Genomic DNA, 27,126 nt, shown 5'->3' on the forward strand with positions numbered 1-27,126 from the left:
ATCTGTGAATCTAGATGGTACTAATGCTAATGTTCTTGTGCAAGTGGAAAATATCAAAGCATGCATGATATTTATGGAAGCAAATTTTGTGAGACTTGGAAACACAGAAAAATAAATAAAATATTAGCAATTACATTAAGGTACTAAAAGTGAAGAAAAATGAAAACTTGCTGAGAATTAAAATCATCAGTACTGTTGATGGTATGTATAATACATAAAATTCAGATGCCTATGGTTCAGAAGTAGACAGAATATTATAATGCAGATATGGAAAAAGATGACGTTTCTAAAGAAGAAGTGCTGAAAATCATGGCACCCTCATAATCCAGGCTGATTTTAAGTGTATTATTATTACTATAGTTAGAGTAGCGGATGATCTAGTAAGATATTTCATTCCATATACCTGCAAGGGATAGAGAATATTACATGCCAATTCTATGCAACTTATTAGGTATAACAAACGGTATCTATTCTCTAAAGTGATGTTTAATCAATTAACATTGAAAGCAAAGGTTTTACACGGTGTTCAACTGACCAGAAGAATTAATTTCATCGAAACAAGTTGCTTTTGTCCCCAAAAGTAAAATAACCTAGATAAAAATTAATCATATTTGTACACTCAAAAACATTGTGAGATTTTAGGCTGTTAAACAAGCAATTTAAACGGCAATTCTTAGCTCCCAAGTGGAGTTTTGGAGTTTAGAGTTGAAGAACTGGGGGGAGAGGTCGGGAAGGGGGTTGGGGTGTGTGTATATGTGTGTTTGTTTTTTTAAATCTGTAGACATTAGGTAAAGTTATTTTTAAATACTTTGTTGGATCAATAGATACCAAAGCCTGCCCCCTGACTGTGTACAGGGAAGGAAGGGAATTACTAAAAGTAATCTTCACCATAGCACGCTTACATGGTATTCTGCATTCATCCTAAAAAACATTTCATATAAGTCATAAATCTGGACTGTAATATTGAAAATGAATGTCAACTGCTGCAAAAATTTTTTACAACATATGTAGATTGTCAAACGTTCTTTTGTTTGCACCTTTGTCTTTTGTTTTTGTTCTATGACTTCAAACACTTTATGTAACAGTAGAGGTAGGTCTATTACTGTAAAGAAATCGATTCTTACACTTTTTTCCTTAAAAATCATTCTGAAATGCCACATATATTCACTACGCTATGTTTGTCATATTAGTGCATTTGTCAAAGTTGACACAAAATATTGACAAAACCCAGAACTGTCCTGTGTTTTATGGTATTTATCTCAACATCACACTGAAATTTTTGAATACAAGCTGCCAAGATTTGAATTGTTTAAACCAAAGGTTATACAAACATTATATCAACCAAATGATTAGAAGACTTTGAATATATTTCAGTGTTCTTTCTGTTTTAGAAACGATGGTATGTGAAAAAAAAATAAGAGATTATGATCTTGCAGCCATCCATTGGCATCTTTTATGCAAATTCCTGCAAAATAAAACATTAAAAAATGGACAAGTTCATAAAACTCCTTATAGAAACAACAAACCAGTCTTCTATATGGCATGTTTCTTCCAGTAAGTTAAGTATCGTCAATGATCAAGGCAGCACACACACCTTGCTCGCAGAGCAGAGAAGCATTCCACTTCAGCTCCTCTACTAAACCTCAGTTTAACAGTTTTTGAAGGGTGAAGCTGCAGGCACAGGGGGGAGAAGAGAGTGAGACTATGTCAGACAGGCAAAATCTTGCCCTTCATTTTAGTAATAAAAAGACTGAACTGAAGCTATATACACATATGCATAGGGGCATCCACAGAGTTACGTTCACTAAATGGCTCCAGTACATGGATATTGTATAATGTTTTGTTACTCATTGTATACATAAAATGACACTCAATACAGATTAAGCACACGTACACATACCTAACAGTGTTATACACAAATCTAGTTGGAATTATGTACCTGTACTGAAATACACATTATATACGTACATAAAATTTAAATTAAAACACAAAATTCCATGTGTTCCTTCCGTATTTTTATTAAATATAAAACTTATAAAAACAGAAGCCACTGATTTCACACAACTTACTCTATTAGCAAAATGCCTATTGTTTCCAACATCCATCAAAAACTTTTGTTTTTTTCTCTTTTTTACCACCTTTCATCAGTCCACCTCTTTCACAGGCAGGCTAGATAGCAACTACACAGCAATATAACACAATTCCTAAACCAGACTTGTTTTATTTACAGCAGTGAGTAGTGTACAAGCACATGTCTGCTTTTCATCAGGACAACCAAAAATATTTAGAACACAAGAGTTATTAGGAACACTTGGCAACCACAAGCCCACAATTAACAGTAATGAACACTTAAGAGCAGTCAGAGCCTACCACGTCAACGCTCCAAGAAGCTACATGATTTCAGGAACGTACCAGCAACGTACCTACGTGTGAGCAAACACACACGAGCATGCCCTGCATTAACAGCAAATATAGGAGGACTGAACAAAAGCCAGTGACAAGAGACAGCCATTAAGAGTAAAGACTGCTCTAGCAGATGAACACCCCAGAGACCCAACAGGGACGGGTGGGTTTCTATCACTCTCCTCAGCCCTGCCAGGAGGCTACTTGGTGTGACACCTTCATTTGGTGTCTGACGCTCCAGTGCTTATGCTTGTGTCCAAAAGGCTATCACATTTTTATTTATCTATCTGTAAGCCAGATACGACCTGACTAAAATCAATGTAACCCAAACACAGACCAGCTGTCTGCGGTTTGGATACTATACGCTGTATTTTTTTCTAAAATGCCTCCATCCCTATGTAAACACCACATAAAATCTGCTAAAAACTCTTAAAGAACATCACCGCTCTTAACATACCTATTTTTGTTGCTGCTGTTTTGCTTCATGGCCTTGGTTTTGGTCATGCAGTAGCCCTGTGAGGGCGTGACTGAGGCTGCGGGGCACCCTGGGCTGGTCACAGCCGGTTCCAGCCAGTCACAGTGGCAGTTGGAAGCCCCACGGCGAGCCCCAAAGCTGCAGCCAGCCAGCGGAGCCAGTGGTGCTGCTGCTCATGCGTATTTCTGTTTGTTCTTGTATTAAAACCAATATCCTACTAGCATTTGATATTTGTTATAAAATATTAAGCAGAGACCCTTAAAACAAGGCTGAATCCTGCTCTGATAACTGCATAGAAATGTAATGAAGGCATAATCAATATCCCCACACCCTGCTGTCTAGAAAATAAGTCATATCTATGGCAAGTTATATCCACAGAAAGGAGGGCACTATCACATTTTCACTCTGGCATTTTTGATCCACTTTCACATTAGCAGCAGGAGCCCTGGGCAAACCAGGGAATTCCTTGCAACTGGAGCCCTCAAGATGTTCGAGATGCACATTCATTCACACTCCAAACATGCTGCTCTGATCACTGTGGGACTTGGGGATTGTTTCACCTTCTATGTTACTATTGAGTTTGTATTTATGTGTCTATGTGTATACGTATTTCTCTATATTAGCAGATATATATCTCTATTGCCCTTGTGCCTCATGTATGCACATCCATACGGGTATACACAGAGGGGAGGAGGAAGCGTGTGGACACAACATGTTCCAATGAGAAGCTGACAGGAAGGGAGGCTGAAGGCAGATCATAGAAGAGAATAGTTTGGGTTGGAAGGGACCTTCAAGGGCCATCTAGCCCAACCCCCCTGCAATAAGCAGGGACATCTTCAGCTAGAGCAGGTTGCTCAGAGCCCTGTCCAACCTGACCTTCAATGTTTCCAGGGATGGGGCACCTACCACCTCTCTGGGCAACCTGTACCACTGTGTCACCACTTTCATTGTGAAAAATGTCTTCCTCCTATCTAGTCTAAACCTACTCTCTTTTAGTTTAAAACCATTACCCCCTACCATATTGCAACAGGCCCTGCGAAAATGTCTGTCTCCGTCTTTCTTATAAGACCCCTTTAGGTAGAGGGTATGGATGTAGATGTAGGTATGGACAGCACATCATGTGACTGTCATTACTGCTAACCCTTCTCTTTTCCTTTCTTTAAGTAACAGGCTCGCGCAATAGTTACGGAGCGTAGGTCCTAGCAGAAGGCACAAACATTTTCAGATTACCAGAAGTAGGGTCTCGAAGTCTGCAGGGAAACTGCGATTTAGGAATTGCCCAGCCACACATAAACTCATTCCTGAACACCTCATCTGGCACAGCGCCAGTGTGAAAAGCAGCCATGGTTTTCTGCTGCCTGGTCATCAAAGAAATTCCTCACTAAAACCACAGAGGCAGTTTAACACAGCTTGAGACAACCACCTTGGTGCCTGGACACACAGAACCAGCCAGATACCTCTCTGTGGAGACCACTGCACAAATCTCCCTAAGTAATGCAAAAAGAAATTACTTGGACATTGCCTCATCCACAGGGAGAGTCCTGGCCCAGAGAAAAATGGCTAGTGCTATGTCAGGCTAATCATCTCCCTTGATACCTGCAGAGTAGGTAATTGTGGGCTGATCTTCTAGCAGCAGTAATAAAGCTAAAAAGTCTGCAATGTTGAGTGTCATACATACGTGGGCAATCCTGCAAAGAAAGAAACTGTATTTTCTGGATTACATAAAAAGATGCCTGTGAACGGATTCTTCCTGCACTGTGTGGCCATCCAATGAGATGGGATGAGTATAACAGTATGTTCCTCAGAGCAAAAGAGGGAAAAACAAATACAGATCAGCAATACACTCTTTTGCAGTGTACTTCCATTTTTTTCCTAGAGAAATTATGTGAGCACCATCGATTTGGCCATATGCAATGATATTCTAGTATCTTGCAATTTCTTGGGAAAGAGACATCATCAGAAAGATTCAGAAAAAGCAGCTGCTTTTATAAAGTCCAGAACTTTATAGGTGAACCCCTGAAAAGTCAACAGGATGGAAAAACTGTTATTTCTATTTTTTGAGTAATAAACCATGGACCAGAGAAACTATATGATGTGCCCATTGTGACCAAAAAAAAAAAAATCTGCAGTACAATATGGAATTAAATCTGGAAGTTTCAAGTCCAAGCCTTAAACACTGGAATGTCCTTTCTTTCACTTAAATAATACCATGAATATGACTAACTGGATGAAAAAGATCAAATAGTTAATAACTGTTCCATTAATAGAATTAAGTGTTGCCCTGTTAAACTCCCATGATTTCTCTTCATGATATATTTTCTATGTTTTAAAATACCTTTAAAATATTGCCAAATACTGCTGTTGTTCAGACACTACTTGTGAGAGTCTCTACTTCCAGGAACGCAAGTCAAACTGAGTAAAAAAGGCAGGCCATGAAATAAAAGTCTGAAAGGAGAGAAAACCTATTATAACCCTCCAAAATAAAGATGTTTGGCAACATAGTTTTCAACATAAAATATGAGAAATGCTAGTTCATTTAACCTTTATATTGCCAAGAATTTGAATCATATGATACACACACACGGCTGACTTTCTCTCAGGAGTAATAAAATCTTTCTTGTTATTGGATGGTTTTCGCAAACCTCTGAATTCTGAGAACTGACTGACAATTTTTAAACTTTATGTGGTGCAGAATACAATGCAAAACTTATTTGCATAAGAAAAATAGATTTACTATTATTTATGGAATGCCATTGTTTTTAATATCGCATATCAAAGTTTCTTTCACAACAGACTGTGTAGTAAGTGCTAGAAAGAGGCCCTTATTACACCAAAGCAATATGAAAGAGTCACAAGCGAAATTCTAGAGGCAAAATTAATCAATATTATCTTTATTCTGCTTTTTGGTCATTGTTGGAGAACAGATGCTGGCCCAAATGTACCTTTGTTGTAACCTAATACAGGTTAAATTTTTAATTTTGAGCTGATTGCTACTAAGACTTCTTACAGTTGTTTTTAATACTGTATACTACAAGTATAATTTTAGAATACTTAGTATACTCGATTTGAAAAATAAACATCTGCTTATTGCCACTATGATCTATTGCCACTAGTGATCTAATAGAAATCAGCTAAAGCACTAATGAATAATTTATCTACTATTAAAGATACTCTCTCTGTTACACTGGTACAACATGTGTATTCACAGGCACAACACTGGAGCAAACGAGGTCCTAAACCAGCACAGATGACTATGTAGGTTGTCAGATTAAATCACTTCATTGGAAGACCCCACCCCTTACCTACACCTAAAGACCAGAATTTTGAAAGTATTTATGTATTTAACAATTTTACGCACCTTACTCCCACTCTAACCACATTTAGATTTAAGTATTCCAGATGTCTGGGGCGCATATGTTTTACAATTTGACCACATTTGCCAAAGAAAAGCATGAATATGCAGTTAGGCAGTATTACTGACCAACACCTTACAGAGGAAATGTTATATTCCAGCATTGTAGTTTTGGAGTTTTTCTTTTTAAACAAAAAGTTTTATCTGTTCCAACTACCGAAGGAAGATAGTTCATAGTCCTGCATTATCTGAAGAGAATCTTTTCCCAGAAAAATTTTTTTAGGAAGACTTATTATTACTGTTTAGTATTTTATGCAAATTGTTTAGAATGTGTTTTTAATATAAAAATTGTTTCTGATTATTAAGTACTCTCCACCTAAACAGTGGGAGAAGTTACCATCCTCAGGCCTCTTCTTGCCTTTACTGACATTTTATCAAATTAAGCACTACTATGGTTTTTGGCATTATTTCTTAATGAGTATTAAAAATACAATGTGTTGCTGGAAACATGATTACATAGAAGAAGTGTTTCTCTGATAAAAACTGCTTTTTAGTGGCAAAAAATGTTAAGTAGTCTTTTCTGCAATGTCAGAGAAAAACATTTCATCACAGAAAATTAAAGAGAAAAAAACCTTTTAAAATAGGAATTTATGTGTAATTGCAAAAAAAAAAAAATTCACATTTTTCTCATCACAGTGCTATCTGTATGAATAAATTATCAATCGATACACTAAGCTTTCACAACACTGCAGGTGTTTTTTAACTGTAATACAGCCTGATTTAAATGCTTGTCCAAGTATATGATTTGTCAGGGGAAAAATTCTTTCTTAGGGCATGACAATAAAATTTTTAGCACGTGGACAATGACAACTCCTAGAAGAGAGAAAAGCAAATAACTGAGAATTTAATTGCCCTCAACAGAAGACATCTGCTTTAAACAATGAGCAATACAATCTCCATGTCATTTTGATCTTCCTACTACCAAGAACAATCAGAAATACTTCTTTAATTTTCATTTCAGCAGCAATAGATTATCAATACATCCCAGACACAAAAAGACACATGTAAAGCATGTTTTTAATGCTTCAGTGTTGACTTACTCCATCATGCCTTATCTCAACTGTATTTGTAAAGCCACCTAAAGTCTACCACTAGGCTTGACATGCAGATGCCTATCTGCTAAATAAGGCAGATTAATATGAAATTTTATTGTGCTATTCCATAGATCATAGGCCTATTAAAAATTTGCAACGAGATCCTGCCCGGCACCTTCAGACTGTAAATAGTCTAAAAAAGAATAGTTCAAAAGAATGTCACTCTTGGACTAAGAGATTCAAGCTGAGAAACACCACAGAGATCTGGCAAGCCCAAGTTTTGCCATCTCTAGAGAAATCAGTGAAATACCACCCTCCCTTCCTCCCAGTTGCAAAATGGCTAGAGATCAGATACTGGGCAAAATACAGCCCGAGTAATTTTTCACTAAAATAAACCAGCTATTAACTTCAAGCAATGGTATGAATATTTTATTCCTCTTCCTTAATCTGTTCTCAAGCACTGTGGTAGCAGACGTCACACCAGATACAATGAGACGAGCAACAATATATATGGTGGGATTATTACTAGCATTTTGTTAATGTACTGCTCTTCATCTACAAAACGAGTATACAGAAGCTCTGAAAAAGCATCCGAGCTTTATTTTTATGGACTCCAGTAAAACAACAGAATATATTCTATTACAAGAAAAAACCTGACACTAAACAACCAGGAAAATCTTGAATAGTAACGGAGGGACCTGCAATAAACTTGCAGAATGCAATCTTCCTGGTTTTGTAAGATGTGGCTCTGTTCCCAGTAAGACAAAAGAATTCAGTACATGCCAATAATAATTTCTTGTTCAAAAGCCACTTTTGGAAACGGCCAATCTATACCTTTTGGAATACAACAATTCACATTACCAGTAGCAGAGGTTTGGTGGCTGGGGAGCATCAGATTTCCTCTGTGCATGAGCAAGTGAGCCAGCAGAGACTGGTATTTCCAAGGGAAAAGCATCAGACTGGGGCTTGCAGCACACACATCCCAGCTCAACCCAGCATGAACAGCAGAGAGCCAGGGCTCTGCCCAACCTATCGACTATGCCCAAGGCCTTCCCTTCTTCTCAGCTTTTGTATCAGCTGCTATATGCCTCTTGGCTACAGCAATATTCTAGTTTGTATCCCACAGAAGCCAACAGGAACATGCAATAACGTTAACAGAAAAATCCTGACAAGACGCTTGAGGTACGACTGAGTTTCTACAATTCCAATAGTTCGGTGAGGTCTTAAAGCAATACTGCAATCTAACTCTCCCCCCAGAATTCCATCATAATTAATGTATTTTCCTAAACCTTGAATACATCTACAGTTAAGACCATATTTCTTAAATTAGATTTTTGTATCTTTTTAACAGACACTGTTTAAATTGGTCTTACGACCTGCAGCTAATAGAATTCATGTCTCTACAGCAAATTGTTGGCTTGCTAAGTCCCACTACAGCAAGGGCAAACTTAAGTATGTTTTTGACAATGTATTCTTTTCTTGAACCAATACAGGGAAGCTCCAAAATATCACAATTTACACATTGTTCCAAATGATGCAGTTGAACAAAGTGCACAGACAAATGATAAATCATGCTTTTATCTTAATAAATAATTCCGTATGCCATAAAAGTAGATGTACTACATACTTGATTCTAACTAGCTGCTCAGTGTCAGGGGTTCAGATATATTACGAAGAAAGTGGAAATTTCTGTTTTATATTTTCAAAGATACGAAAATACTATTGGGGGAAAAAAGCACAAAAACTATGCCTCCTTACTTGATCTATCTGTTTCCTCTGCATGGTTTTTCTACCTGAGGTAGCATTTGCTCAATGTTTATTTCTATATCAAGTGAAAGCTGTATGTAACAATAACCTTTTAAAAATAGGGGTCAACAAACTGCTGAAAAATAATTTCAGCCATTTTTAGGTTAGAGGAGAGTGGGATTAAAAATACCAATGTCTCAATCAAATTGAGACAATAACTTAGGGGCAACAAGAGGCAAATTATAACCAAATGTGATCACATTACAAATTAAAAAACCCCACCTGATTATATTCTCAGATACCGGACTGAAAACACCGATGTCTATAAAATATTTCTGACAACGACCTGCCAACAAGTAAAGCTAAAACGAACAATTATTCAAATGAAACTCAAAAGAAGTCACCCACATATTTTACTCTCATAGGTAGCTGCCACCGTATTCTGTTGTTTATTTGTCACAAAATTATTTATCAGTAGAATAACTTAGTAGATGAACTACAAACACCTTCAGTGAGCCTCTGACAAACTAAGATGTCACCATGGCAAGTAGAACTACCACCATGAATCATGGAAGCAGAAAGTATGCTTTGTTCTTGAAGTATGTTCGCATTTGTGATGACAAAGAGGACACACTTATGGTTCTTTTAACTAAGCGGTGGGTAATACACATTTTAGGAGCTCAGAGTTGAAAATGACCTAGAAAAGCCAAGACTCATTCATTACAAAATGTACTTCAAGCCATTAAGATAAATCACTTCAATACTTACCAAAACTAAATTATACCTAAACTATTAATAATGGGAACAGTTTTCTTTCTGTTCTTCGTATCAGGCAGATCTGCACAGAGTGAGTGTTTTGTCCTTATCCTTTCGACAACAAAATACCTTAAATCCACTGTCAAGTAGTATCTGCTACATCATTGCAGTACATGATCCTATAATTTAATTACTTGGCTTCTCCACATCATTCTTAACAATTTTTTGGTTATCATAATAACAAAACAAAGACCACCAAAGAACAAAACCTTCACATACTGTACCTGCAAAGCACAGTTCATCATTCGCACAATGTAGTCAAACTGCTGATGGTCCAGTATTGCTCGATTTTGTTTAACATGCAGGCCTAATTCCTGTGTTAGGCAGTGCCGAGCTGCCTTTCCTTTTAGGGCTCTCAGAGCTGCAGGCAGGGTCTGGAGACAAGAAAAACTAACTTCATGAAAATGAAATTAAATGGCACTATTCATACTAAATATTGTTCATTCTTTATTAAACTGCAAGTGACAATAGAGTAAAGTGTAAGTTTGGAAATGACTCGTTGGCTAAAATATCAACCTTTCACATAATGGTTGACTTAGCTTGAGTCATTAAATATTAATTTTTTCCTACGCTTTTTCCAAATGCATTAAACAGCATTTCTCACTGTTATGGTTTAACCCGGTAGGCAGATAAACAACACACAGCTGTTTCCTCATTGCCCCCCTGCAGTAGGATAGGGGAGAGAATCAGGGGGAGGGAAAAGAAAAAAAAAAAAAATTAAAAATTGTGGGTTGAGACAAAGACAGTTTAATAGAACAGAAAAGGAAGGGGAAATAACAACAACACTAACAATAGTAGAATATACAAAATAAATGATACACAATGCAATTGCTCACCACCTGCTGACTGATGCCCAGCCAGCTCTCGAGCAGCAGCCCTCAGCCAGCTTGCCCCCCAGTTTATATACTGAGCATGACGCCATACGGTATGGAATATCCCTTTGGCCAGTTGGGGTCAGCTGTCCCAGCTGCGTCCCCTCCCCGACCTCTTGTGCCCCCCAGCATCCTTGCTGGTAGGGCAGTATGAGAAGCTGAAAAGTCCTTGACTTAGTGCAAACATTACTTAACACACTGATGTTTTAGTTGTTGCTATGAACATTATTCTCATCCTAAATCCAAAACACAGCACTGCACCACCTACTAGGAAGAAAATTAACTCTATCCCAGCCGAAACCAGAACACTCACCTATATCTGTAAATAGAAACCATTGAATATGGACAGGCATTGAATGGATGTGAATTCAGAAATGGATTATTGTGCATGAAAGCAAGCTCTAGTCTGTACCAGCCAGGCCAGCTCTCAAGTTAGCACATCAAGGCCAACCAGCATGCTTTTTGATAAGCAGTATATGACAAATGGCTTTAGAAGTGGCATACCTCTCATAGCAATGAGGCCACAAGACTGTTACGCAGTTTAACCTAAAACAGTGCCAATAGAATTTAGCACTGTTTATTATTTATGCCAATGCTTTAAAGATGCAGCAAGTGCTACATCAGTGATTATCAACTGTGGCCCTGTAGGACAGATTTAACGAGTGGTAACAGATAAATAAGAAAAGGTAGCCTATTGTCCAAGGACAAATTTACCATGCAGGGGGACAAAAAACTACTGAAATTTTCCAAGCACCTGTAAGTTGAAAGAGGTTAAAAACTACTGTGCTGCACATGCATCAAAACTCTTTAAAAAGAGCTACGCAAGTTATTAGGACTTTGCCCATATGCATTTCCATAACATAACTTATAAAATAAAATACACTCTTTCTGTATCTTGAGCTGCACACTGTCTTGAGCTGACAACTCACTAGTACATTTTAGTGAGTACAGACATGACAAATATTTATATTCATCTCCGAGTTCTATCAAATTATTGATTTTTACAACCAGCAGAATTTACTGTACTGAAAATTTCAAAAGAGCATTGGTTGACTAACACCGACACATCTATGTAAGCCTTTTGTTTACATTCCTCCTATTCAATACTGTTAGACTAATATACACCCCTTTTTTTAAAAAATCATGTGGGCAATATAATTTGTAATGGTAATATAAATTATCAAAAAGGGTTTCAAATCCATTAGCTTCATATTACACACATTATTGCATTTAAATGATTAGTTTTATTGCTTCATTCATTTAAATGGTTAAAATAATCATTAGTATTGGAAACAAGACTTTAAAATTTACTTTATGACAAGGTCAGTCTCCATTTGCTCATTAGCAGAATGGAGGCTGATTTGGGAAACCTAAAAATTCATTTTATTACCTTTTCAGTCTCCAAAAATTTGTTTTCAAAAATGAATGAGATGCAGTTTCTGACAACTTCCAGCCTTTGCGCACTGTTGAAAACTGTGCTTCCTTTTTCCATAATGGAAACTAATAAAGAAAAAGAAGAATATACATCTGTGAAAAGTCTTCTGCAAGAGCCACAAAAAATATCAGAAAGTTCTTTACATAAAAAAAAAAAATTAATGTGCCCTCCATTTTGTTCTGTTAAGCAAATACCGTTACTAGGCATATACAGATGGGAACAGGAGATCCTAAATCTTTGGTTTTCCTATACTATCTGAAGAAGACAGTGCTCTGAATTTTAACTGGAACAGTTGATTCTCTTTACTACTTGTTCCATTTGTCTCATACAGGCAACCTCTAACATACTAATGAAATATATAAATAAATACAAATTAATTAAAAATATAAATATGTGTGTGTGTGTGTGTTTTGCAGTGAACTACATAGCCTTGCTTATTTTGTAGCAGCAGGTAACTATTTTTTACTAAAAAATTCATTGGCCATGCCAAGAAATCTGTGACATGGAATAAAACCTGACAAACCTGTTCTCTTATCTAGATTCCAATTTGCTGACATCTAAAAATTATTTTCTTAATGCAGTGTTTAGCTCCGAATTTTCAAGAAAATTCAGAATGGAAGAACTAACATTCTCTTTTTCTCTTTATTATCAAGTAAACAGCATATAAATGCAGAATATGGCCTTCTTGTAGATGATAATGACCTCTTAATATCCAAGGATTTTGACACACAGGACAGCAGGGAGTATTACTGTGAAAGCTGTTCCTTGAAAAAAAAAAAAACGAAAAACCCCAAAAATCAAACAAAATTTTGACATAAAAATTAAGTTATTAAGAAAGAAAACCTTCTCTTGCATCTAGCCTTTTAAAGAAAGACAACAGAACACAAGCACATACCCTTTAAATTTCCTTTAAGTAACAGATTCAATGATATAGTTAACAGCAAAGGCAGGTGAATAGAGTTTATCCTCTTCTTGCACAAACCCGAAAAGAAACAGGCCTGGAAGAGGTCTCAAGAGGCCATCTAGTTCATCCTGCTGTCCCTAGACAGGATCAGCTGTATTTATGTTATTTCGCATGTTTGTCTAACATGTTCCCAAAGTTCTGTGATAACAGAGACTCCATGGCTTCACAAGAAATTCATTCAACTGTGTCACAATCCTCGTTTTACCAAGTTTTTCCTGACAACTCTATTTTTGTGCGGCAATTAAACCCATTATTTCTTATCACTACAGATTATTCCCTCTCTTTTTTTAACAGCCTCTTCTGTAATTGAAGACTGCTATTATGTGTTCCCTCAGTCTTCTATTTTTCAGTCTAAACAACTCTCCATCTTTCCTTGTAGGTCACATTCTCCAGAACGCTGGTTATTCTTGTTGCTTTCTTTTGGACTCTCTCCAACAGAACCAAAACTGGAGACAGTCTTCCAGTATCCAAAAATGGACACAAACAGTCCAGCTGAGGTCTTACTGAGTACAACGAAAGGATTTCTCCATGGAGTTCACTGACTGTACTCCTGTTTATACATCCTACTAAGATGTTTGTCTTTTTTGCAATAGCTTGATGTAGTTGGGTCATGTTTGCCCTATGATCATTATAATCCCCAAATTAATTTCTGAAAAACTGTTGCCTAGTCAGCTGATCATGCCTATGCAAGTGCAATACCTTATTTGAAGAAAAACATAAGGACAAAATTCAACCGAGACTAGAGACCAGATCTCTAATTTTTCAAGATTGATTTGAATTCTAATCCCCTTTGTAAAAAGTTTCGCAAGCTCTGCCAGTTTTCATGTGTCCTGCGAGTTTACTACACATACTTGTTTACACCATCATCCACATTGATGAATATAGCTATGACTAATAGAATTTTTCCGGCATTAAAATTAAATTGACAGGCCTGCAATATCTATATCTGTTCTTTATATTTAAATATAGGTATATTTATTTTGACACATACACTATGTTCGTTCCTTGCCTTTTTCCAGTAATTTACATGTCTTCCACTAGTGTCAAAGAAGAAACCCTAACAGTTCAAAGCTTTGTTCAGCCAGTCCTACAAGTAACCTATGGTGATATTCATCAGACCTAGATGAGTAGACAATATCTAATTTAATGGTTCAGTCTAACTCAGATCAAATCCTTTTTTGTTATTAGTTATTATGCCACTTCCACTGTGAATGTTTGACTTCTTAGAAAAGGTTGTTGCAAAAGGACTTTTAAAATTGCAAAGGCAAACAGGCAAGTCTATGTACTAAAGGTTACTACAGTCACTAAAAACATTGTATTAACATGAAATTGGGAGCAACACATTGCAGCCATGCTAATTATATATTCAATTCATGAGACAGGACGACAAATAGATAAGTTGGGGAACAAGTAAACATACCAACAGGGGGACCCGCTGGAACGACGCACTTCTTGTCCCCCCGGGTGGCAGGGGGGGCACCCTGACTCCTTGCGAGGCCTTCCTGGAGGAGCTCCTGCACCCGGCACTCATTGATCCGGGGGAAAGGGAGGATGTGAACTCGCAAGTGGGAGCCCTCCGTGGGCCGCGGCACTTTCTGAAATGCTATGTGGGGATTTGGATTCTCCTGAAGGTCAAAAGCAAAAGGTTACACACAAATGTGTTATGCGGTGTTACCATCTGTGTCACCTCGTTTTTTTGTTGTTTTGTGTATCTGTCATACCCAACAGATCAAGAAGCCAAGTATCTAATGCAGCTGACTAATATCATGTTTTATACTTGTATCACCCTTGATTCATTATCTGTAATACTTCCAGCCTTGTTAAAGGCTTTTATAAAATTATTTTTGTTGACACGCAAAATTCAAAATAAAAGAAAGCAAAAGAAAATCACTGCTTAACTTAGATTGATTTTATGCAGCTTAATGAATACTTAGGACTTGAAGAGAAATTAGTTTGACAATCAACCTCTTCATTAGAGGGAGGGTTGAAGAATATTAAAACATACAATCTCTTCACCGAGTACTGAGAAATATTCTCATCTTGATCAAGACTACAAAGTGAAAATTCATTTTTGTACCATGTTTTATCAAAATATGGCCATCCCTCATTAGGGAACAATTTTCTATCTTCTGCATGTCCCATAAATATATGTCACACAGCTCACTGTTTGCACTAAAAAAAAAAAATGAAAAAAGTTAATACTGGTGATCGAAGAGAATACATGATGGGCCTAAACTACACAGAAAGTAAAAAGAAGATGGCATATCAGACGTTGGAGTGTTCTCAAAGGACAGAAAAGAATTCTATTGTTGCAAAAGTATCAGAATTTCCACCGTGAAAACAAATGTTTGCCTACAATGATTTTTCACTCACTCTTTTATGGTCTTTGTTTTCTTTTTCTTTAAAAGAAAATGTAATCATCACATGACAGAACACCGACTTATTTGTTTTGCCAAAATAAGTGCTGCATCTGCTACTATGTAATTATTATATGTCTTGATAGTGACATTATCATGCAATACTGAAGACATTAGCAAAATACAACCTGTATCATACAACAGAGATGCAACTGTATGTGGGATATCTGAAGACTTGCTCTATGTAGGTAAGCTCTGTTGGCTTTTGTCAGTACCAGAAGCAGCATCAGTACAGTATGTTTTCCTATATGTGGTCATGCATCTTTTGCCTCTGGTGTTCAGCAACCAGAAAGACCATGTACATCACAAACCACTAAGTTTCACTCAACTAGCTCCACGTTGATTTCAGCTTTTTTAAAACATATATTCCTGAAAGACATCCTGAAGAGAGCAAGATAGGAAAAGTCACTATTTCTTTTAATTTTTTTCCTCAAATGGTTGATAATATTTCTTGTCTGTTTGGGTTTTTTCTGGCTTCAGGTTGTACCTTTTCCAAAATACAGCTGAGATCTACATGTTCCACAAGGATTCTACTACTATTCACAGGATCATCTTACATCTTCAGGTGTGTAATGATCAATCAAACAAAACAGGATATTTTCACCTCTTCCTTCATATACCTGGGTTTTCATTAATCATGTTTGAATTTACTGTTTGCCAATTTAACTCTATGCTGTTACTTATTACTGGCTATGTACCACTGCCAAAGAGTGCTACGCGATCAATTAGGTTTCTGTTGTAGAAGCAAAACTAGCTTGCAATAAAACTTATAGATTGGAGCTAGCTTGATACTTTCTTTTACGGAAGCAAAAAACAACAAGGAGATCAAATGCATCAACTTGAGAAATAGCAGTCAAAACAAACCAGCTACTTAGCCACACAAATTCTCTGCAGAGGAAAGTTTAATGAAACAAGCCAAAAATCTAGCTAAGGGGATGAGAGCAGCAGATGCAAGGGGAGAAGCAAGGCAGAGAAAGGGAACACAATCTCAGCAGGGGCTAACAGATGACACATAGCAGAAGAAGCCAGAAAGGAAGAATTACTATTCCATGTTCCATTTCATGGAGAAGAGACATACAGAAAGAGTTACTTTAATCTTGGCCATCACAAACATAATCCCAGCTGTATATGCTATTAGGAATGTAGGTTTAATGTCTTCAACTGCTGATGCAGTATATGCCAAAAACTTGTCTAGATTTTCCACTTGTACCAGCTAGGCTAATACAAACATTATCTCTCCCTAACAAACCCTGTTTCTCATATGTATCTAGACTGCCACAGCTACCATATAATGACTATTTAAACTGTGGAACAAGATGTCAAAATATGTCATGCAGTGAGTTTAAAATCAGGCAGCTCGAGGCATAACTTACAGAATCAATGTTACTCATCACAGTGCTTCATTCAGAGGTAGCTGTATGCATAACTACTAAAAATCTGACTTTTAAATACACTCAGTCATTGACTTAGTGGTAGTGAAGTAGCAGTTCAATCACAATCAATCTCACCATAATAAAAGACTAAAATCAATTATTTCTGACACTGCTTTTAAGAAATAATTTAAGTGAAAAGTTGCACATGTGCACATTCACTTATACTCTATAGGCTCTTTAATTCTAAAAAGGATCTATATGCACTAGAAAACAAATACAAATGTTCACCATTTCCTTTGGAGTAATCTAGTATCATAATAACAATTATATTGTTCACAGCAATTTCCCATATTTATGGGGTAGTACCACAATAATCATATGCTTATAACATTACAGCCCTAGCTCTTGGGGAAATCAAAACTTCTTAATGATAGATTGATTTTAAAGAAAGTTTATAGCAGAAAAAATGAGGAGTATTGCACTATCTTCCCCAAATTTGAATTCACTCATCTCTGCCATCTGAAGAAAAGAACCAGACTGGTTTACTTTAAAAATTGACTTTCTAATGAAACTGACAGTCCTGAATGTTGCAGAACTATCAACTAATATACCTTTTGACAGTATTAACCTGAAAGACCAACCTGAATTTGGAAAATGCATGTTGCCATATAAGGCACCACTATTAAATTAATAGCAGAGAATTTAATATTTATTCAGAAGTTTTTCGTTCCAATAACTTAAACTTAGCTCATAATAGAAGATGATTCCATCAGTACTTATCATTAAAAGACTGCTATATGATGAGGAGGTATACCATAGAATAAGTAACATTTTATTACAGGTGAAATCTCATGGATGAAATTAATCTGTGTAACAAAAATTCTGATGCCTGATGTTTCTCTTCATTTTCACAAAATACATTCTCTTATTGTAAGTCTAAAGTGTCAGTGTAAGGATATCAGTGTTAAGATACTCCAATAAGTATGGACAGGACACAACATTTCATACACATTTTTAAGTACACAAATAGTAAGTGTAATTAGTCCACAGAGATGTATTTGCTCTCTCTTCTAACATCTTGGGTCGACGAGGTAGGTTAAAATGCGATTGGTCTTATACAAAAAAAGTGTAATAGTTATTTGGCAATTTCAGAGGAAAAGGGAAATGAAGCGAGTGAGTGAATGAGTGTGTCTGAAGACAGACACACAAATTCTGCAGTAAAGGACAATATGAAAGCCAGATTAACCTCATTTCACACACCTTACTATTCACATATTCCATTTACTTGAAATACATAGATGTATTTTTCCATCCAAAAGCTTGCTGAGGGCACTGGTTGTAAAGTTTTTTATTTCCTATGGAAAAGATACTAATTTTATCCCAAACAAAGATTGCATTGACACTGACAAGATCATAGAATGATAGAATAGTCTGGGTTGGAAGAGACCTTTAAAGGCCATCTAGTCCAACATCTCTGCAATGAGCAGGAACATCTTCAACTAGAGCAGGTGGCTCAGAGCCCCGTCCAACCTGACCTTCAATGTTTCCAGGGATGGGGCATCTACCACCTCCCTGGGCAACCTGTACCACTGTCTCACCACCCTCGTTGTAAAAAATTTCTTCCTTCTATCTAGTTAAAATCTGCCCTCTTTTAGTTTAAAACCATTGCCCCTTGTCCTATCGCAGCAGGCCCTGCTAAAAAGTCTGTCCCCATCTTTCTTATAAGCCCCCTTTAAGTACTGAATGGCTGCTATAAGGTCTCCCCGGAGCCTTCTCTTCTCCAGGCTGAACAACCCCAACTCTCTCAGCCTGTCCTCACAGGAGAGGTGTTCCAGCCCCCTGATCATTTTTGTGGCCTCCTCTGGACCCCCTCCAACAGGTTCACGTCTTTCCTGTGCTGAGGGCTCCAGAGCTGGATGCAGGACTCCAGGTGGGGTCTCACAAGAGCAGAGTCACCTCATGACCTCATGGGAGTTCTCACAGGGGCAGAATTACTTCCCTCATGCTTACACGCAATTCATTTCGGGAAAAAGAGACACACACACAAGCCAACCTGTGCCACCGGAAGTTAGCAGTACTTAATAATTCTTGTGATTTTTTTTTTTTTTTTAATAGAAGAATAGATGTAAATCATAGTTTTGGGGGAGTGGGATATAGAAAAGAAAGGGCAATAAAGGTGTTAACTGACTGCATAATAGATATTGCTCTGTGGGGTCTGAACAAGAAGTGCAAGGGTGAGGGAGATTAGCTAATGCCAAACAAAAAAAAAACCACCCACCAAAAAAACCCCGCCAGCTAATGGAATGGTAAGAGATTTTACAAAAGCACCATGTAACATAAAGGCATGATAGGAAGGCAGGAGTGAAACTGGAAATGGTATTCTAGGAAATGTAAAGAGTCCAAGAAACAGGCTGTAAGAAATGACATAGTGCTTGCTGAGCACATCAGCCATGGGGACCGGGCTGCACAGCAGGAAAGATCTGCTGAAAGTATACATCATTATGCCAAACTGGATGTACAGTATTTATACGGAAAACTGTTGAGAGGCAAGAGATGTATTTGGCACAGACAGGTTGCAGCAGAGAAAATAATAGTTTATATACATTATGTGAATACACAGTAAGAAAATAGAATGCTAAGTAGCAGTAGCTACATGTAAATCGATATTAGCATATATATTATTATATTGAACTTCCTTCACATGTATAACATCGGTGACATTTAAAGTTCCAAAGTCTTCCGTCATAACGCAGATGATGACTAGCACAGGTGGTCATCTCCATTTGCAAATACTGGATCAATCTCAGAAACAAGGATTTTTCATGTTACTACCTCGACTCTGAAAGTGTAGCAGGTACAGTAAACTTACATTTTTGAAGAGCTGTTCTGCAAGTTCTCTAACGTGCTTTATCATTTTTGGTGGATTACCTTCCTCGGCTTTAATTCTTTCGACTTCAAAGGCTACCAACTTTAAAACAAACAAACAAAAAGAATAAAAGTGTTGATAATTCAACTAAAATTAATTTCTTTCCTATTTAAGTTAGGAAATGTTAATCTTAAATCGAAACTGAGCAAAGAAAACTGAACACTGAAAAATGTGCAATGTCACATTGCTCTCGAACATGTGACATTTTCACTTTCTTATAGAGCTTCTGTTACTAGATTTTGTAGTCCTACCTAACAGAGGAAGTCCTACATACCTAAAACATTGCTTTAACATTTCTAATAACTCAATCCATATTTCTTGTATATACTACTCCTATGCACAATTAATACTAAACTCTATTTCTACTCTACAGTCAAATAAAAGCCAGCACAGTAAAAACAAACATGGCATTACTTTTAAAAAGAAGAAATGTTTGTCCCAGTTTATATTGTTGAATATGTATTTAATTTAGTATTTCTCAATTACTTTTTCAATGTTTCTAAGAATATAAGGAAATTATTCAAAATAATGTGATGCATTATGAAGTTCCAAACCTGACAATAGGAACAGCATTACTATGATTTATGCAACCATTTAACTTCACACATATGAGCTGGGCATAGTTTTATGGAAGAAAACTAGAAATGTATGCTTAGCAGAAAATGAGAATTGAGAAGTTTAGTATAAACTTTATATAATAAACATTGGGGATTCAGGAGCATTTAAATAGTTTTTCACATGCTGAAATATCATAGGTACATTTTAGTACTTGGCAATATAGAAACAGTTTTTACCTCATCAAAAAGATCACAGGCTCTGAAAGGAGGACCCCTCTCTGACACAAAACCAGCAAATGCCATTCCATTGAGGACTTTGGTTAGAAAGTCATTCTCAATTAAGCCTCGCTGCCCCAAGAAGGCTGCCTGGATTAGAAATAGAAAAAAATACATGTATTTTATCAGTATCAAAACTACAACCAACTATTTATGTACTAGCAATTAAACATTTTCACCGGCTCATGCTAATATGTGGTACTTTCTAATTAAATCTTTTCTATTACCTAGTATCTTTTTATAGTTAAATTCAAGAGTGATGTAACAGGAAGTTTGATGCACACATTTCATAAATTTCACAGGTAGTAACACAGAAAACCAGTACTTTCGAGCACTGTCTTCTAATTACATACATATGTTTTCAAAATTCCTTAATGATTCCTCAGATGTTTCTTTGTATTACATTTTGATGTTAACTTTGTTTCACGTTTCATCACTGTCCCTGCACTTAGTCCCACTAAAATACACGGATATAGTGCTATGTCAAAATGATATGCTTATCACGTATAGATTATTTTATTTTATTTTTTTAAACTTTAGCATTTGTACAAAACATAAGCTTGTGGAAATAACGTGACACAAATTAATATTAACTAAATATACATAACTGCTTCTCTTTTACCTTATGGAAATGAATTACTGGCTCAGCATGAATTCTGATCAGCTGAAGACATGACCTGTAACCTTGGAAAAGTTGTGCAAATAGCCTAAGGAAGATTGCTCGCACCTCTTTATCCTGTAAGCAGGAATTGAATATGTTGTCAAAACATTTTCGTATTCAAAACTTTCCCACATTTTGTATAAAGCTATCTGAGAAACACCTACAAATTCATCAAACAATGCAGCAGTGTAGCATACAAAGCGGAGATACTTGTACATGTATGGATTTCTCTTACATGAGGCCACAGTTTCACCGACCTGTCCTCAGATGGCAAGGCTAGATTTAGTGCATGTTCACCCCTTCACTCCTACTGCTCTTCTCTGTGCCCGCACAACAGCCTCTGGGCAATGCAAGTGTAACTGTTGGGGTGGGCACATGGTGAACCACGTGAAGGAACTGCATGAGAGAAAACCAACGCTAAATAAAGGAAAGGGCGTATTTTAGCCTGGATTTATTCCCTAAAATAAGTGTGGCTCTGCAGCACTACGCAAGCAGTGTCACTGGAGTGGACGGGGTGGCAGGGAACCACAAGAGCCTAAGCCGGCATTGCTGCTGCCGGAGGAGCCAGGCTCAGAGCATCACAGGCATCACCAGACGTCCGCTGTGGCTCTGCCAGCTGGGGAGACTGCTCGACGTTTGCTCAGCTACTTCTCTAGGACTCTTCCAACTCAAGTCCTCGCTCTTGCCAATCCACTGCAGCCAGAACAAGCCAGGGTTAGTTTTAAAAGTTTAAATCGCTAGATCTTTGAAGTCCTGGTTTATTTTGTTTTAAATGAGTAAGGGAGTGCTTAAATAAACATCAGTGGGTTAATGGAAATGATGTGAAAAGTTGGTGGCAGACTTGGGGCAGTGACATCTTCAGCTGGCTCAGATGCAACTAGAGACTGTCACCAAATCCTGTGCCACCCACGTTGTTTTATCTTAGCTCAGGTACCTACTCAGACTGCAGCCACACCTGAAATCTGAGGTCCTGAAAACTGTTTTATGACCTCAAGTTTTATGGTGTCTCAAAGGTCTTTTAAACTCTAACTTTAAAAGTTACAAGCACAAAAAATATTAGCTTAACGAATCAGGTAAACAGCTGATCAGCTAATCAACAACCTAAATAAGTTAAAGCTTGTAATGTTTTTTTAAAGAACTAAGTTTCAGAATAGACAAGATTCTATCAAGCTGTCCTATTACAATATTTTTCTAGATGTCTCTTTATTCTTCTGTGGAAAATGATTGGTGTTACTCTATTTTTAACTCAGTTTTGTAAGGGTTCACTTTACTGAGAGGGATTCTTAATTTTCTTTGTGTCCAGGCTGCTCTCTAGGATTTTAACAGGTACATTTGTACCCCTTCTGGACGACTCGAAAACATGGTAATTTCTTTCAGATTTAACAAAATTCTTATTTTGATACATAATTATATTAATTTATAACTTCACCATTCAAAGTGAAATCTTAGCTGGGTTTTGCCATCAGCTTAAATGCAATCTGGATGACATTTTCTGTCTTCAGCAATGAAAAAACAATCTTAAAGCAAGAAATAAGAACAACAAATATATTGTACCACTTCAGAGTTGTACGTTTTTGAATACACCTACACAAAAAATGCAAAGTGTGTTTTTAAATTTAATTGGCTTTTGGATTTTAGTTTGGACTACCAACTTGTGTTCAATTCTAGACACTCCTACAAGTGAAAAACAGCAGCTTTACCAAGTTGTTAAGTTATCATGGCTTCACAACTACTTTTAATCTAAATTAATTAGATTTTAGTAGAAAATGTTCTACAGACTTTTTTTAGTATGGACAATTACATATTGCTTCATTCAGGCTGAGGTTCATTAAAGCCAAATCCAATGTTAAACACGTAACTCCTTTCCCAGTATGTCCAAACATACAATGCACAATAATTATCATTATTATTGTAGAACCAGTGGCTTATGTTTTGCTGACACAGCTACCGCTCCCATCTTTACTCATATTTACTCTAAAATCTAGATCTTGAATGACATTTTTAGTGTTTCTGAACTTTTTTTTTCCCTTGGGGTATGGGGTATCTGTAAAAGAGTTTGATTTTAACATTTACACACACATACACACACACAGAGACCAGTTTGTCCACTCATGTAAAAGGCTGCAGCTTTACTGGTCTACAAAATAGAGAAGGTACAGATTTAACTCAATAGACACCAATATTAAAAGAAAATAAGGTGCTTTCATATTAATACAAATATCTTGAGTGCTATTAGAGCGCAGAATGCAAAGTCCAATGGCATTTCTCTGCTCCACCAATAATACTATAAAGGATATGGAAAAGAAAACACAAAGTAGAAATTCTTAAAAAAAAGTTAGTCTAAAATTTCAACAGGTTTCTACTTAAGGAAGTCAGACATAACACAGAAATCTTACCAGCATTTTTGAGTGTGATAAAGCTGTTCGTGGGGGAGGGAATGCATAATCTGCTGTTTCCAAATCAGGATGCAAAACCTAGAGAATTTTTTAAAGAAAATTTTTTTTCCCCTCATTTGGCTGAGGAAAGGACAAATTATTTTTTTCTTTTTTCTCAAATTAATATTCACTGATATTAAGTACCTCAAACAATAGACTGACTTAAATTATGAAGACTGTATGGAAATAAAGGTGGGATTAATTTCTCAGCTTCAGGTTTCTGTAAGTGAGCTGGTTATCTAAAACTCCTATTACAGTCAATGAAGCTAATCAATATAGTTGGGGATTTTAGAATTGATTCATCTGAAACAGATTAACAAGACAGAAAAGTCTTCTCTTTAAGGTAAGAAGATTTGTTCAGAAGCCTCCAAATAAGGTGTTTTCCAATTTATGACAATAGTAAAAACACAAACTGAACTACTTTTTTGGTGATTCCCTAGTGCAGAATCAATCATTCTTGAATATTAATATAAGGGCATCATACAAATAAACTTTAAGACTAATAGGTTATTCTTTTGTTGAACTTCAAGATAATGAAAACGGGGCTTGTATCAAAACATACTAGAGAAAGCGCCATTTGAGTCTGATGTAGCAGTGGCTCTGGCAGCTGAGAAAGATGAATACATTCAGGAATTTTAATTGTGCCTCCATCCAGGTCTGCTATGATTACATCTAACTGTAAAGAACAAACAAAAATATTATCGGTAGTGCATACCGTGAGAATAGTTTAAAAACGCGGAAGTCCAAATTTCATGATCCACACATAAGTTAAAATAAACAAACTAAAACAGTATTAATTTTAATGTATAGAATGCTTTTGATAAAGAAAATACTCCAAATACTTCATATTACTGAATCTAGCTGTGAAAAATTAATGTAAACCTAAGAAGGTGAAATTAGGCCAAACTTTCAAAAGCCACTTCTGTTTCTGGGTGTTCCAGGTCCGTGTTCAGTGATTTGAAATATCTAATACGCTGTTTGCAAAAGGAAACAGTAATGACAACTCTAAGTAAAATTACATGTTTCTAGGTACCTCTGTAACCCTGGTTCAGTTTCTCCAAGCATATGCTTAAAAAATAAGGAGAAAATAAAATAATTCAGGATACATTTGAAAATCGTAAGCAAATTGTGCAAACTCATGACAAATATATGACAAAGCTGGAAATGGATCCATTTGTTCCCATCCTGCACTAGAATAAAATAATTCCCCTCCTCTACTTTATAGTCTCAATGTATTTACAAAACAATTGACGCTTTTTCTTTGTTCTCCTCCTGATTGCCTTGCCTTCTACAGTAATATTTTTAAAGTATATGTATTGTTCATACAAGCATCTCTGAATCATGGAAAATCTCTGCAACTAAATATCACAAATGACATTGGGACTATGAACATACTGGGTAGACATACTTACAAGCTCATGAATGTCATTACGAAAGACAGAATGTACGCCAATTATGAAAGGTGTTGGTGAGCTGAGAACTTCCAGTAGCTGTGCAGGAAGAATTGGAATATAGGGATAACTGTGAAAAGAATAAATAAAATAAAATAAAAGCTCCCAACCATCCCTTCACATAGGGCAGCTTTTTTCTAAAAAAAAGTAAAATTAAAAAAAAAAAATTCTTCCTGTTACATGTTAAATTTACTATAAATAGCTGTATTTTAAAAATACAAAAGATGAAAGGATTTACATTATGAAGTGCCACACTGTTAAAAGAACATCTGTCATGTGAATTCCAGAAATTATTGTATTATAGGGTTCACAATTTATTGTAAACAAGTGTATTTTGCGAAGTAAGAAAAGACTATCTATATTGGTAACGTTTATGTTACATGGACATTATATTTGTCCACAACTTTTAGGTAACGAGGGACACGAAAGTCATGCATGATACTTCCATGTTAAAAAGATGGCTAGTTTTTAGCCAGATACCTACAATTCAGCCTTTTGTAAAATGTCGTTAATAAGAAATCTTTAAATGACATCTTTTGCTTTGATGTTGAAATGACAACCAAACATCAGGTATAGAATGCTATATTTCAGAAAATGTTTACCTCATTTCACAATTTAAAAAAATATAGTGTTTTCATCAGAGCAATGTGAAAATCTGGATCTAAATTGATCAATGCATTTCAACACCTGATTTACAGTTGTTAAAAATTTACATTCATGACTATTTTAGCATTGAGAAACATATTCCAAAACTCAATTTCAATAGTTTTTCCTTCTTATTCTATATTAAAATTAAGCCCATCTCTGAAATATTTTAAATAAAAATATGCTACTAAAATACAAGCATCTTTTAAAACAGATGAGTCAGAATTAGGTGTCGTCTTCCTAAAAAAACCCCACCAAATAGCTTGACATTTAGTTTTCCACTTCAAAACACTGGATGCAGATGAGGCTTTTTAGAGAGAATCAATTTGTTCATTTAAATTAATTTGCTGTTGGACATTTGTCAGTGACTTAAAACTGTGATACAAGCTAATGCAGATATTATCTTAGAACCACAGAATTTTGCAGGTTGTGAAGGGCCTCAGGAGATCATTTAGTCCAACTCATGGCCTGAGATGGACTGCTGCAACCCCGCTCAAAGCAGGGTCAAGACTGGATCCAGATCAAGTTGTCCAGCGGGGTCCTGAAAACCTACATGGATGGAAGTTCCATAGGCTCTCTGTTCCACTGCTTAGTTACCCTCATCATAAAACACGTTTTCCCTGCATCCAGTCAGAAACCTCCCTCTCCCCCGTTTTGGTTTATGACCCCAATCTCCTGTCCTCCTGCCACACCCCTCCTCTTACTTATTGGCAGGCTGTTATTAGATCTCCCCCACGTCTTTTCCCTTCATTTACTTATGGATGATCACTGACGACTTTTACCATCCAACTGACATTGTGGGTAGGGTTTCTATTGTATTTGTAGGTAGGATGGTTCTTCTTTAATTGTTTCCACCGTCGTGATGCAATTAGATTTTTATTAACGATGTGTACAGCCTGGGACTTGTATATATGATCATGAAAACCTTTGCTTATTTGAACAAACGTAGCACAACTCCTTCTGTTAAGGACAATGTAATATAAGTTATAAAATGAGTTATAAAATTAGTCAAAGAGTTCAAAGAATCAAAACTCAACTCACCTATATTTAAGAGGAAACATCAAAGACTCCAGAGCCCTACAGGCATCACTGAGCCTCTGAAAACTTGCTGAGTGAAAGAGAACCTTATTTTCTGTAAGCACGGCACAGAATAAGCTGAGTACATTTTGGATTCCTAAAAAAACCCCAAACAACAAGAAAACAAAAACTGTAAAAACATACCAAAAGA

General features: G+C 36.5%; 1 protein-coding gene across 4 annotated transcripts in view; it reads right to left on the minus strand.

Moving 5' to 3' along the window:
- Positions 1-27,126, minus strand: part of SBF2 (SET binding factor 2) — a gene marked incomplete at both ends in the record, with an annotated part of 278,020 nt that overhangs the window by 95,734 nt on the left and 155,160 nt on the right. For 3 of the 4 annotated variants that reach the window (XM_082000476.1, XM_082000474.1, XM_082000475.1), the window contains 10 exons: positions 10,111-10,260; positions 12,149-12,258; positions 14,578-14,782; positions 19,817-19,915; positions 20,668-20,796; positions 21,329-21,442; positions 23,764-23,841; positions 24,365-24,478; positions 25,215-25,323; positions 26,940-27,072. In XM_082000476.1, the coding sequence (XP_081856602.1) occupies positions 10,111-10,260; positions 12,149-12,258; positions 14,578-14,782; positions 19,817-19,915; positions 20,668-20,796; positions 21,329-21,442; positions 23,764-23,841; positions 24,365-24,478; positions 25,215-25,323; positions 26,940-27,072 (1,241 nt within the window). The remainder of the gene's footprint in view (positions 1-10,110; positions 10,261-12,148; positions 12,259-14,577; positions 14,783-19,816; positions 19,916-20,667; positions 20,797-21,328; positions 21,443-23,763; positions 23,842-24,364; positions 24,479-25,214; positions 25,324-26,939; positions 27,073-27,126) is intronic. The other variant, XM_082000477.1, reaches the window with a different exon arrangement.

Source organism: Phaethon aethereus (genome assembly GCF_964289735.1).
Source record: "Phaethon aethereus genome assembly, chromosome: 5".
Classification (NCBI taxonomy): domain Eukaryota; kingdom Metazoa; phylum Chordata; class Aves; order Phaethontiformes; family Phaethontidae; genus Phaethon; species Phaethon aethereus.